The sequence below is a fragment of the Diabrotica undecimpunctata genome, chromosome 5 (genome assembly GCF_040954645.1).
Source record: "Diabrotica undecimpunctata isolate CICGRU chromosome 5, icDiaUnde3, whole genome shotgun sequence".
Classification (NCBI taxonomy): Eukaryota; Metazoa; Arthropoda; class Insecta; order Coleoptera; family Chrysomelidae; genus Diabrotica; species Diabrotica undecimpunctata.
In genome coordinates, this window is record NC_092807.1 from 8160006 (window position 1) to 8174393 (window position 14388).

Genomic DNA, 14388 nt, shown 5'->3' on the forward strand with positions numbered 1-14388 from the left:
CTAAAAATAAAAAAATTGAAATACTTTGAATTTGACCAAAATTTTCTCCGTTGTGTTTTTTTTGCATCTGAGTATAATATATATATATATATATATATATATATATATATATATATATTTATAAGAAATACTGGATATTATTGACTGTCGATATAAACAAACAACACAGTTTATTAGGGCTGCAGTCAGTAGGTTTGGCCGGGATGTTATAGAAACACTCTTTTGACTTTTGGTCGAGCTTTCGGAATTCTTTTATTCCTTCTTCAAGACACTGTAATTAGAAGAAAGTGTAAATATTTACAACATATCTCAAATTGTCATTACAACTTACTAGTCGTTGAGATTATTTTTCTAAAGCTACGACACTCAACATTAAAAACACACATTGTAAACTTAATTCAAATTGTAAATTACTGTCGTTATATTAGAGTACATTTCAGGACCTTCTGTCCCTAGTTAGAGAAGAGATAATCAGCCAAAATAAATGTATACCGGACAAGCATGATCCCTCGCTGCAGCCTTATGAAGCCTACAAAGTAGATTTCGATTATTTCAAGATTTTATTCGCTGCGTTGTCTCCGTGGGGAAAAGGAGAAACGGCCGAATTATTGGCTGCCAGAATATTTATGGTAAGTAAAATCTTTATATGTACAATGCGCTTCGAAAGTCCTTCTCTAAATATTTTCTGAACCACAAAACTTAAATCAACAGATTGTTGGGTAACTAAGCAACGGTACCTCCTCTTTTCTTGGGATGTATCAGCTTCCAAAACATATTCGTATAAAATTTCATTACAATCAGCCCTATTCTGTAACTACAAATCGAATAGAAATGAGTCAAATCGAATAGAGGTCAGCAAGTCGGATCGGAATTGTAGGAATCGGTATTCTGTAACTCATCTCGACTTCTACTATCGGAATGTTGTGTAGAAATTGATTTCGACTAGACAAGCTCTGTCGAGATCAAGTTTCGACATCGAATTTGTCTTGACGTTTGTTTTGACATTTATTTGTTGACTTTTTTAGTCTGTGGTGTTATTTATTTAGATAAAGTTTACTAAATAATTTAACTGCTCAGCAGATGTCTTTTTCTTTGGTGTTTCGCTTGCCATTTTGTATTCTTGTAACGAACTTTTTAAACTTAACCAAAACAAATCAAAACTACTTGACGACAAGCTTGAAATATAATCTTTTTTGATTAATTTTTCGCGCGCACTAGCCTTTCCAGTAACATAACGTCACAGAACACTTATTTCTCTTTTTAGTGCGGGGTTGCCACCAACTTCTGAGCGCGTCAAGTAGACCGAGCGTTTTCGATTTACACCGATTACGACGTGAGTTACAGAATTCCAATCTAAACACAAAAACGACGCGATAGATATCCAACATTCCGATTTCAAGTAATTACGATTCGACTTGGTCATTTCTATTCGATTTATTAAAAGTTACAGAATAGATCTGAATATTGCCAGTAGTTTCGATCAAATCGTAACAAATGTGCAACATTTTTTTTATTCAACACCTTTATCTTGAAAACGGATGGCATTCTTCTTATTCTTCCTTTGCCCTATCCGTTTCGGGCGTTGGCTATTAACAAGGCTATTTTTACTTTTTTTACGGCACCTCTGAACAGTTCAGTCGATGTTAGTCCGAACCATTGTCGCAGGTTATGCATCCATGAGTGTCGTCTTCTTCCCGGTCCCCTCCTACTGTCGATTCTTCCTTGGACTATTAACTGTAGCAGCCGGTACTTAGTATGCCTCATGACATGTCCGAAATACTCAAGCTTCCGTTTCTTTACGGTGAAGATTATTTCTTTGCTTTTGTCTATTCTCTGCATTACTTCCACGTTAGTGATGTGGTCTGTCCAGAATATCCGAAGAATACGACGATATTTCCACAGCTCAAAGGATTCTAGTTTCTTCAGGGTGGCTTCCGTTGTGGTCCATGCCTCTGCTCCATAGAACAAGACCGGGAAGACATAACACTTGACCAGTCTTAATTTTAGTTCCAATGAGATTTTGCTTGTGAACCACTTTTTCATATTGTTGAACGCGTTTCGTGCTTTTTCAATTCGTGATATTATTTCTGTTGACTGGTCCCATTTTGTGTTGACTGTGGTTCCAAGGTATGTGTATGTCTCCACTTGTTCTATTTTTCGGTTGTTTAATGTCAATTGCATCGGAGGTTGTTGTGTTCTGCTGATGAGCATGCATTTAGTTTTGGTTGTATTGAGTTCTAAACCATATTCTTGACTTGCTGTGTGTATGCTTTGCATGAGTCTTTGAAGCTCGTTGCAGTCATTTGCGATAATAACTGTGTCGTCAGCATATCTAATATTATTGATTACCTCTCCGTTTACTTTGATACCCTCCGAAACTTCTCCCAGTGCTTCTCAAAGGATGGCATTACAAAAATTTTTTACCAAGCAGACTCAATTTATTTTTTAGTTTTTTTAGGTATCCTAGAGACGGTGTTACCTTTTTTGAAACACCCTGTATAGAGATTGCTTAATTTTATATCTACTAGTGGTTGCTATATTCCTGTTATTGTCTTTGAAACTACGTTAAACACTGATTTAGAAAGAAAGTTAAAAACAGGAGGGGAAACAGGATTCTTGTCGCACACCTCTTCCTACATTATTCTTCAATTCTTCCTCTTCTTCGTTCTTGGCTCTACTACGCCAAGTGAGTCTTGGCGGAGTTTACTATATTCCTCCACTCTTGCCGGACTTAATTTTGATATCAATACAGTACATAGCTGATATTTCGATTTAGTGTCGATTCTGATCGATTTAAGGATCTCAATTACGTTTTGGTTTGATATAGAGTCAAAAGTTTGTAATCAAAGACGCATATTCAAGTCTGTGTATATTTGATGAATATACTTTTATAATTTTTGCAGCTTATGGACCAAAACCAAGATAGTTACCTCAACTTTAAAGAACTGGTCACGGCTCTGGGACTTACCTGCACAGCGGACGCAACCCAAAGACTAAAACTATTGTACGCCATTCATCTACCTCCCATTCTAGTGATGTCCGACATAGAATCTCCCGTTAAAAACGAACAAGGTGCCGAAGTAGCGTCGGAAGCCACTGACTTCTTTACCACCGTGGAACAGTGTGTTAGTTTGGACAATCTGGATCTGATCGAGGTCCCGTCGCCGAGCGTTTCGTCGTACCAGTGGCAGTGAGTACTTTAATTGTTTTGTTTAGAGTGTAAGAACAAGAGGAATTTTTCATGTTTTGTGATTACGGAATAGATGTTCATATGTAACAGAATATTGTAATGGTTTTTATATAACTTTATTCCGAGATTGCTTTGTCATCAAAAAATCACTTCAAAATTATCACCAATACTCCTATTAAACCCAAACTGACGAAGGATCATACTTCCTATATTTTTATGTCATTTCTAGAGTTTTCATAATTCTTCTTTTGGTTCTTTTTCGTATTTCAAAACTAGATTACTTGAAACTATCAACAGATGTCTGTAAGGTGTACGACGGCGGTTCAAATGGTCAAATTGGTTGAATTATGCAAATAACTGCTGCTACATCCACTGTATTCTCCAGATTTGGCCCTTGCGATTTTTTTAAACTTGAAAAAGTCCCTCGGCGAGCAGTAATTTCAGTCGAAAGAGGAGGCCATCACCGCCACGGAAGCGTACTTTATAGACTTCGAGAAAACGTATTTTTGAGACGGGTTAAAGAGGTTAAGGGTCTCGACTTTTGTCTGTTTTTTTGTTTGTTTTGAAAAAGGTTTATTGAGAAATAAATCGCCACTTTTCCTAAATTTCCGTTTTTCTTTTATATTCTAAATAGTTATGGGACCGACCTCGAATGTAACCAATTCTAGAAATATAACAAAAAACGTCATATCTGAGTTGTATAAACTTGTATTATGCTATTTTAGTGTATAAAACATAGAGAGAAACTACGAAAAGTATAAGTATGAGCATGCAATAAGGGCACATGTCGTTATATTGAGAGTATTCTTCTGTACTTCGAAAAATGGCTTATACGAGATTCGCTTAATAAAATTGACTTTATTTGAGTAACAAAACCAAATTAAATCTTGTGCTATTAATTGTAATATGTGTCGCAGTCGTGATCCCAGTCCGGAAACGGTAATTTCGGTTGTGATGGTTTTCTTTTCACCTGAGGACATACTAAGCATTTCTGAATACTCTGCAAAAAATATTATGTATATCAAGATTATCGAATTTTCAACAAAACATTCTTTTTAAAATTTGATAAAATGGTAAGATCGTAGTGTCGGTCATGCTTTGCCTAGTAGGTCTAGCGGGTGCGTCAGCTCTAAACTGAATGGGAATCTCAATATTTATAGAGGAGAAGGATGGAAATTGAATTGGAGATATAGGAGAGTCTTGAAATAAACAACGAGCAAACAAAATTTATGGAAATAGAAATTTATTAAAAAAGACTAAAAAGATTTTGAGTAAGAAAGGGGGCAAGGATTTGGAAATATACAGGGTGAGTTTTTAGTACGACATCGGTCGATAATTCCATTATGATATAGAATATCCAAAAAACGTGTTTAGAAAAAATGTAGGCAATGATATTCTCCATACTCGGAAAATATGTGGAATTCTACAGGGTGATTAATAACCACGTGGTATGGGCATACATACAATTTTTTAAATGGGACATGACAAAAAATGACAGTTTTCATATTATTAAACCGTAGACGGTAGGCATTGAAAATGAAAGTTTTCATATTGTTACTTTTTTAATCGGTCTGTGTGGCTTGTTTTAAAGCCGCGTTTACACGATGACAATTGGCGAGAAAATTGTCAGAAGACAACTGACTGGCATGAAATTATTGTCTTCGTCTAAACACTTCAGGCCAATTGCCTTGCCAACTACCCTCACAATTGGCCCAAACTTCAGTTGTCTCCGGGAGTAGACTGAGGACAATGAGCTGCGCCCAGCGAGCCCCCCCACTACTCGAAATCTCAATTATCGCGACAATTGGCGCCGTGTGAACGGTGTAGGCCACTTCTTCTTCTTCACGTGCCATCTCCGCGACGGAGGTTGGCAATCATCATGGCTATTCTGATCTTAGATGCTGCTGCTCTGAATAGTTCAATTGATGTGCATCCGTACCATTCCCTCAAGTTACGCAACCATGAGATTCTTCTTCTTCCTACACTTCTCTTGCCCTGGATTTTCCCTTGTATAATCAATTGAAGTAGTTTGTATCTCTCATTACGCATAACATGCCCCAGGTATTGCAGCTTTCGTGTCTTGATGGTTTCCAATACTTCCATTCTTTTGTTGATTCTTCTCATGACTTCGTTGTTTGTCACATGCTCGGTCCATGATATCTTCAAGATTCTTCTATACACCCACATTTCAAATGCTTCCAACTTTTTAGCAGTCGACGCGTTAAGTGTCCATGCTTCTATCCCATAAAGCAGAGTCGAGAAAATATAGCACCTTGCCAGCCTAACTCTCAAGTCCAATTTCAGTTCTCTTGCACAAAGTACCTTTCTCATTTTATTGAAGTTTGTACGTGGACTGGCCTCCGACAATCCGCAACCACGTGATGACAATTGTTTCGCCAATTGTCATCGTGTAAACGTGGCTTTATTGTTAAAAATGAATGTTTCTGTAGAAGAGTTAACAGATATGATCTGGGTAAAACTAAAAATATCTCGGAAAATAATGAGTTTAGGTATAAAGAATGCTATATAAAAATGAAAGAGTAACATAAATACAATATTTTAAAAAAATAAAATACAGGGTGATCCATTTAAAAAAAATTTAGAAAATCGTAATTTTGTTTTGTAGTTCACCTTGTATACAAATGTTATAAGAACAAGAATTATGAGAGGAATATAAATGGGAAAAAATATATGGGTTGTCCCATTTAAAAAATTGTATGTTTACTATACCACTGTACATAAGATATTATAAATCAAACAAAGATTAAAAAAGTAATCGGCGTTTGTAGGCACATTTAAGGTACTGAGATCAAAGATAATTTTAAGAGGGGCTGAATCCAAATATTAACCTTGGCCGGACTAATAAAAGGAGTAAAAAAAGAGCTCGATATGCGGGAACAAAAATAAGAATGCATGGTAGAAAGACGACATATGGTATTTGGTAAAAAGAACAAACGATTAGTTGTGTAATTTATACCGAGAACCCAAAATAATTAGATCGCAAATGGATGGCCATATTTGAAGAAGCACAGACAAGAGAGTGTTAAGCATTAGAGGAATGGAAGACCAAGTAGAACAGGATCTAAAGAATCGTTGGTTAAAAACGCCAGACAGATGAAAATAAGTTGTATAATTAAATTAACAATAAGATTAATCATTTACCATTGCTGGTGGGTGAGATACTGGAATAGCTTTCGGAGAAATCTGGCCCAAACACTTGATTCCTTTTTCTTTAAGTTCAGCCGGACCCGGTTTGCATTTCATGCCGGCGTAGCAAAACTTTGGCTTGCACGTCACCGGAGGGCATATGCAAGGTTTCGGTTCCGCTTTCAAAACGGGGATTTTTGGCTTCCAAGTATCAAATATACACGGATCGAGGTTTTTCTCGACGACCACATCCTTTTCTTTGGGTAAGGGATTACCGCAGCAGTCGATTTCGCAAGATTGACCGTGTCGAGGCATTTTTTGTGTTTTTTTGGTCGAGGACTGCAACCATCGGACGTAGGGTTTTAAACTTTTGGTTGTTCTTAGTTTTGAGCTGTTCATTACAGGCGAATTTTGAAGGAAAAATTACTTATATGAGTTTTCGATGATTGAATAAAATGAACGTGAATTTGGAACGAGAATTTTTGGGTGATGACACTTGAATTTTGTTATGACGTATGTCATGTGAACAAAACCGGGATCCTGTTTAAATTCGTCTGTCATATTAAGATATTATTGTTTGAATTGCTTAGTTATCAGCTACATATTAGTGCTTTTTATGCTCATGCTGGATTTAATGACACAAAAAAAAACAGTTTTTTACAATTTAATAATGACGATGGTTAATAAAATTATAAAACATGACACTAGAGAATCATATTAATATCTGCCTAAACATATTTAGTCAAATTTAAATAAACCTATCAATTATGGTAACGTGTGGTGATGGAGTGTCTGCAGCAAACGTTGATGCACGTCTAAATGTGTGTGTATCAAGTTTCTATAAAAAAAACCAACATTTTTGAAGAATTATATATACAAGCTATACATTCCCGAAGAAGCTGAAGCTGTTTTCACTTGAAGATCCTTTTTGTGTGGGGATCATCCCATTCTGGGTTTGGTTTTACAGTTTCTGGTGTGACTTCTCTGTTGCGACTATTTTTCTCCATTCTTCCCTCTCTTTGATGTTCCACTGTTCCTCCATTTGTTGTTCTTTGAACTGCATCTCTTTATTTACTTCTTGTACTGCCAAGTAAATGTTCTTCTAAGAATTACCAGCTGAAGTCCGTTTGAAGAGGTTTGCTCTCCGGACACTGGAACTCACTTAAAGCATGGGTGTATGTTACCTGAAGTAAAATTTAATTCAAATATTAAACATCAAATAATATTAACAATATCATGTACAATCTTTGGTAACATTATATATTTTAAAGGGTTTTTAACCTAATATTTTGGTGGCTCAGGCATGGTAACCTGTATTTTTAACCTGATGATGGAACTGTTGTTCCATTTTTAATGTAGCCCTTTTAAGGGTTTTTTATAAAATATACCCATTTACAAAGATTAACCTCTTTTGTGATACGTGGTATACAGCCAGGTGCAGGAATTATTTTCCTTGTGGATCTTGTACATATCTTTTTCTTACTTCTTTGTCTTTCAAATTATCTACGTCCTATTTTCTCTGTGCTTTTTGCCTTTAATTTTTTTAAGAATTACTGTATTATAAATGTCCTTCATCACCTGGCGTAGTCAAGCATCCACCACGACTCCAACGTGTTCATACTAAGGAGTCTTTAAATAATCGCTTACTATCATTAAATTTAAATAAAACAAATTGTGGATGAGATATCACCGACATTTTTTATTCGTTTGAAAGGCAGCTCGATGCTATTAAGTTTCCAATATAACATTGATCAAATGTCCTCCGCAGCTTCGCTAGGTGGCCCTCTTGCTGTGTCCAATTTTCCATTACTCTGATGCATAAATCAGGCTGGATTAGACTAATGGCATTGGTTATGTTGGCTTTGAGGGCCGCTGTGTGTAGCTTATTCACACGAACCTGAGACTTAAGGAATCTCCACAAGAAAGAGTCTAACGGCACGATCTTGGTAACCAATTCACATAACCATCATGTGAGATGACCGTGTCCTCAAATCGCTCTTGCAAATCGTCCAGTTTGGCAAATTTTATTATTAAAATTTTTTAAAATTATCCAAAATGGATTTATAAATTTTCAGAACATTTTCGATCGTATTATTCATCCTCAGTAAAAAACCTAAAAGTATAACCACTTGATGAATGAATAAAAAAGGGGTAAAATTTTGACTTTTAGATTGAAAATGCAATAAGACGAAAACGTCCAGGGAAGCTCTTACTGGGTGTCATTCTTCTGCACGACAATGCTCGACCTCATTTTGCAAAAGTAGTGAAAGAAAATTTACAATAAAAGAAATGCAGGGTATTAAAGCATCCACCTTATTGTCCTGATTTATCGCCTTGCGATTTTCACGTCTTTGGGCCACTGAAAAAGTAGTTACAAGCTAATCGTTTTCAATCAGACGAAAAAATACAAAATACCATAAAAGAATTCTTCGAGCAATAGCCACAAGATTTCTTTAAGCTGGTTATAAGTGACTTATTTATATTGTGACATGACATGTAGTGTTTACTATGTAAAAATTGTCAATAAACTTATCTATCTATCTATATATCGGTTTATGAAACAGTATGATATTTTCCTTAATTGTAGTAGTAATTATTTGTAGATATATAATTTCTTTCTGTACCAAAAACGGTTTCAATTATTGAACAACCTTCGTAGTAATTAAATAAGTTACTGATGACTTGATTAAAATACTGAATTTTTTGCAATTCGGATAAATAGGAATATTTATGGGAAGATATAGATAAGAAATTTAAGGTTTTCCTCTAGATGTCTACTTTCTGAGAGAGTTCCGTTTCCCCTATTAACAAATTTTCTTCTGTTGTGGTTTTAGATTGTAAACTGTTTTTTTTTGGCTTTTTTCAAATTTTAAATAAAATAATATTGAAATAAGAAACAAAAATTTAATTTTTTATTGTAACAATGGCTTCAATCATGAAGATACTCAATGATGACATGTAGAGTTTACTAGTTTGCAGTCACGCCCAGGACTTTCAGGAGGGTTGGGCTTTTTTTCTGCTTCTAGATGACGTTTTGTCTGATGACATGCAGAATTCAGTAGTTGCCAGCCGGGCACGGGACATCCAGGAACACAGGGCTTTTGTTCTGCTTCTAGATGAGGGTATGTCTGAAATAAACGCAATTGAAATTTTAGTAGGATCGTAACGTGAGTATTTATCGACCTAATAGGGAAAAAAGTATTTCTTTTTTTGAAAAATAAACTTTTTTCTTTCTTTCTCGCTTCTTTCTAAAGAGAATTCATTAGACGATTTTAAATTAACGTTTTTAAAATATTTTTCGGGTGTGAATTACTACCTCCTCTTCATTTCATTCAAAGACTTGTCCAGTTTTCTAAAATCATCGTTTCAGGGGCAAGGGGCGTCACGGCCAGATGTTAGCCCGATACGCGTAAGGAAGATCTCCTGCCCGATGTCGGGAAGGAGAAAGTATTCGGATAAATGAGATAGAACGCCACTTTGTATTGTATCTAAGAAGCTTGCTCACCCCTCTGTCTCAAGCGCATCTTTGGTTTCAGGAATTCCGAAAAAACTAACAAAATCAAAAAATTTACGTGATCTTTCATACCGATTTTCTTACCTTTCTTATGATGGCTAATCTTTCGAAATCCTTTCTACCTCTCTCCATCTTCCTACGTTCCCAGTTCGATTTAAAACTGTCTATAACACTTTGGGGTCTCAAATCGTCACATTCTATTCCTTGATTTTGCCTATCTATGTATTTTTGGCGTTCGTCAGTCTCCCATGGTAAAGGTGCTCTTTCGGTGCACTTTTCTGATTTTGGTTTAGCTAAAAATACATGTACTAATGACGTATTTATACATTTTGTACTAACAAGATCTACCTTAATATTAAAAACTAAAGGATGGGGTGGAAGAAAACCAAGGACATCTACAATAAATTCTGCTAGTGGCGGAAAAAGTTCAGCAATTTCCGCAATTTATAAAGAACGACTACACATAGAAATATCTATGTGTAATGAATAAATGGGGTTTTGGACTCACCAAAGAAGAGGTGAAAGATATTGTGCAAGGATTCATTCAGAAAAACAACCTTACTGCCCCTTTTAAAAATGGTCGACCCGGGGATGATTGGTGGAGAAATTTTAAAGATCGTAATAAAATTTCTCTTAAAAATCCGAACGTGTATAGGGTTCCCGTTTAAGACAAGCCAAAGATCCTTTTATTGTTAATAATTTTTTTGACCTGCTTGGTGAACTTATCCATGATTTAGGTCTAGAAAACAAGCTTAAAGTTCTTTGGAATCGTGATAAAACTGCGTTTAATAGTGATCCTAGCTCAACCAAAATTGTATGCAAGAAAGGTCAGCCTGCGAAAAGATTAACTGGCGGTAATGGACGAGAGACAACAGTCTTGCTCAGGACTCATTTCTGAAAAGGTCTGGATGGCAGTGGTTTAATTATAGGTTTAATTATTTAAAAGGTTCTCAATAAAATGCCTACGTTTAATAAAAAAATTGTTTTTTTCAATTTTTTAAATGCCAAAGATTATTACAATATTTTTGTAATGTCTTTATTTGTCACACCAAGGCACACTCAATCCTAGGTGCTGTTAAATGGTAAAAAAAGCTAGTTGTCACACTATCCCTAATCCTAGTCACAGTAACTCCATAATGAAGGGATAGTGTGACCTAACCTAACCTAACCTAACCAAAATAAAACATAATGTAAAATGAATTTTAAAAATGCAACATCCCTATTCACTGTGCAATGATTGTGACAATTGACCAGAAAGTCTTCATTAAAAATCTGAAACCGTTCAATTAAAAACAAAGATATAATTTTATACTCAAATTTGCATATTTTTACTGCACACTAACCCTAGATGATTTACTGAAAATTTTTGGATGGTGAATTTTTATTGGGAAAAGGAATAATTTTTAAGTACTTAGTACCGGTATTACAGAGTAGTGGTGAAATCGATGGAGATGCAGAGAGACTTACGGCGGGATTTATTAGTACTAACTATATAGTATTAGTACTATAGCTATGTAACAATTGGTGTTAAGGAAAAACGACACCGACAACATTTTCACCAAAAAGAAGTATTAACACCAACTTAACAGTCTAGTAACTTACGTAAAGATATAATTTAAATATAGTTGTAGCAGTGATAGAGGAAAAACAAAATCATAAGATCCATATTCTACTAGTATATGAGAACAAAGACACAGGTAAAGAGTATATTTGAATCGGTGTAAACAAAAACGTTCTAAGTCATTTTTTTTTTCATTTTTGACATTTGTATGGAAAATTGCTCTATGAACAGAACTGCATCTTTTGGTGCAAAAACATTCTAAGTCTGTACTCTCCATGCATCTTAAATAGAAAGGTGAAATATATCATTGTAAACTAAAAGATTCTATGTCAGTGACTCAGAATGTTTTTGTAGACATTGTGAACACTGTGAACATCTGTGTATTGTACTGTATTACTGTGTTCTGTGAATCCCTCATAAAATTAAATAACCACATGTTTTTGTGAGGTTAAAGTTGTATTTAGCATCATTTTATTGTATTTTTGTAAAAATTGCGATGGATGAAGAACTAAGCAATACTAGCGACGAAAGAAAACTAAAAAATGAAACTAAGTGGAAAAGAAATATCGTGAGAAATGCTAGACTCAAAGGTGAAATATAATTGATGATTTTTTTACGTAATAAACTAATTACCTGCAACAATGTAAAAACTCATAGACCCAGAAAAGTAGGTGCCGAAGCGAGGCCTGCTCATAATGTTTATTTTACATACGAGGTAATTGTGGGTGAAACCAGAGAAAGGGTATGTTAAGAAGCCCTTAAGTCGCTCTATGGCAATAAAATAAGTCGTATTAGAAGGCTTCGCTCAATATTATTAATTGGTAAACTCCCGAAGGATCTTTTTGGGAAAAAATTGGGCACTCATGCAATCAGAGGTCATACCTGGTTATTAATAAGACAATATAGTAAAAGTTGGCCATTAAAAGAAAGTAAATATGCAGGAAAGACTATAAAATATGTGGACGCAAGATTGAATGTTACAATTTTCTGAATGATTTCCCATGATTTCAGTACCTACAGGAAATCTTTTATTTGAGGCAACTAACGGTGAATGTGTTTTGCATTCATTCAACCTACTATGTATAAAAAGACGTGCATTTCTGAGGAAACAAGAGGAAAACGTGTTCCTGTTAAGGATAAGATATCTTTTGGAATAAATTCCTTCATTCACTTAACTTATGAAACAGCTAAAGGTGTGATTGTTTTGAAGTACCCTTAAAAAGTGAAGCACCAAGATATTGGTAAGCTGTTACTTTATATACCTAGTAGTATCAGACAGTTTTATGACGAATTAATGGAGTGGCCAACAACTGATAATTCCAATGCTGGAGAAGATGAACACGACATCCAGTAGGAGGAAACATGACATTTTGAAGCATTCAAAAACTGACTGAATATTTGGATTTAAAATTTTTACTTAAAATTGAGGTTTTGTAGGTCAAATATATTTTTCTTGAACAAAATGAAGGTTTTTTGTGTCATCTTAGGAATGTAAACAAAAAAGTACTAAGTCAACAAAATTTGTATATTTATATCAGATATATACACATATTATTTTGCACTAGGAAATACATCTAGAAGTGTCAAAAGCACTACTAAATTTTTTGGTATTTATTTAAATGACTAATACAGATTTATACAGTTTTTTCCAGTTTTCCGCAAAAATAATTTTCATGACTTAGAACGTTTTTGTTGACACCGATGATTCATATAACTTACGTGGAGGTTTAACACATTGAGAAGAAAATTCTTTAACTCCCTCGACCGATCTTTTTCCATAAAAAACTCCAGGTCTCAAGGACAGGATTACAACTTTTTGCAGATTGATGTGCATGCTTACGGGGAACGCTGAAAACTTTTTTCGCGATTAGTAGGATGTTGTTACGATGGAGGACTATTTTTTTAATTGAAGGCATCGTTACAAAATGTGGATGAAGACATAACTCTATGTGTTAAACTTGATGTTTAAAACTTCGAGTAAATGTCAGTGTTTAATTTTTTAAACTCAGAGCTGATTTGATCTATGTTGTTTAAATTAATGACGTTGTAAAGCACAAAAATTTGCCTGTACAAAAATGTTGTATTGGTAGAATTGTTTCCTGTTGCTGCTGTGTGTCAAGGTTAGGTTTGACAGTGACGTTTTACAAATTATTCTTCTTTTAAAGCGATAAATGTGCTATTGCTCAGTAGCAAATGTTTTTGGCCAAATTATCAAACAGGAAAAACAATTTGATCGACTAGAAAGATTTTTAGTAGTGTTTTAAGAACGTCTTAACAGACGAGTGGCTTTTGTCGAAAAAATACGATTTATTTATAAATTTATCTTTGATATTTTTTCGTATAATGCTTAATTTAACCGTAATGTGAAAATAAACAATTTAACAATCAATATGAGACACAAACTTGAAGTCAAGTACTTTGAAAATGCGCAAGTATATTTTGACTTGTTATAGTAAAAGTCTGTCAAAAAATCCATAAAGAAAATGATATACCGTTGCGTCTCAGGATATAGAACTGACGAACGTTCGAAACATCTTAATTATTTCTTACCCGTAAGCTATAGATATAGATAAAAATAAGTTTTAAACATGTATTTTTCTTCATGTATTTTTGCATGTCAGCGATCCATGATACTTTGAAGTACATTGTTTGTTCCTTTGTTTACAGGAACATTTGTTGTCGCCACCAAACCTCTTACAGTTTCATCGGAGAAAACCTTGACCAGAACCTTTGGATGACATATTTATTGCACTTCGCAAGGGTATTTTCTTACTACTAATATCATTTGATTCAAACATGAAAGTTTAGAAAAAAGTTTAAACGATTCAAAAATCAGTGTGATTTGCTTGAGTTTCAACGGTTTCAAATCAAAAATCAGTTTGGCCTACAATGTATATGTCGAGAATATCCAAATTGCTTTATCCATCAACCTCAAGAAGTTTTGGTCGTACGTAAATTCGAAAAATAATAGTTCAA

General features: G+C 34.7%; 3 protein-coding genes across 4 annotated transcripts in view; 1 reads left to right on the top strand and 2 right to left on the bottom strand.

Moving 5' to 3' along the window:
• Tbc1d8-9 (TBC1 domain family member 8/9) overlaps window positions 1-14388 on the top strand; it is a 66331-nt gene that overhangs the window by 34528 nt on the left and 17415 nt on the right. For both annotated transcript variants that reach the window (XM_072531414.1, XM_072531415.1), the window contains exons 15-16: window positions 441-629; window positions 2904-3190. In XM_072531414.1, the coding sequence (XP_072387515.1) occupies window positions 441-629; window positions 2904-3190 (476 nt within the window). The remainder of the gene's footprint in view (window positions 1-440; window positions 630-2903; window positions 3191-14388) is intronic.
• LOC140441026 (uncharacterized) lies at window positions 3895-6867 on the bottom strand. Its single transcript, XM_072531417.1, has 2 exons — window positions 6353-6867; window positions 3895-4190 (listed from the first exon to the last, which is right to left on the bottom strand). The coding sequence occupies exons 1-2, from the start codon at window positions 6734-6736 to the stop codon at window positions 4086-4088; spliced, it is 489 nt and encodes a 162-aa protein (XP_072387518.1). The 5' UTR covers window positions 6737-6867; the 3' UTR covers window positions 3895-4085.
• On the bottom strand, window positions 9222-13419 carry LOC140441025 (uncharacterized). The gene is made up of 3 exons (XM_072531416.1): window positions 13132-13419; window positions 9936-10144; window positions 9222-9465 (listed from the first exon to the last, which is right to left on the bottom strand). The coding sequence occupies exons 1-3, from the start codon at window positions 13244-13246 to the stop codon at window positions 9283-9285; spliced, it is 507 nt and encodes a 168-aa protein (XP_072387517.1). The 5' UTR covers window positions 13247-13419; the 3' UTR covers window positions 9222-9282.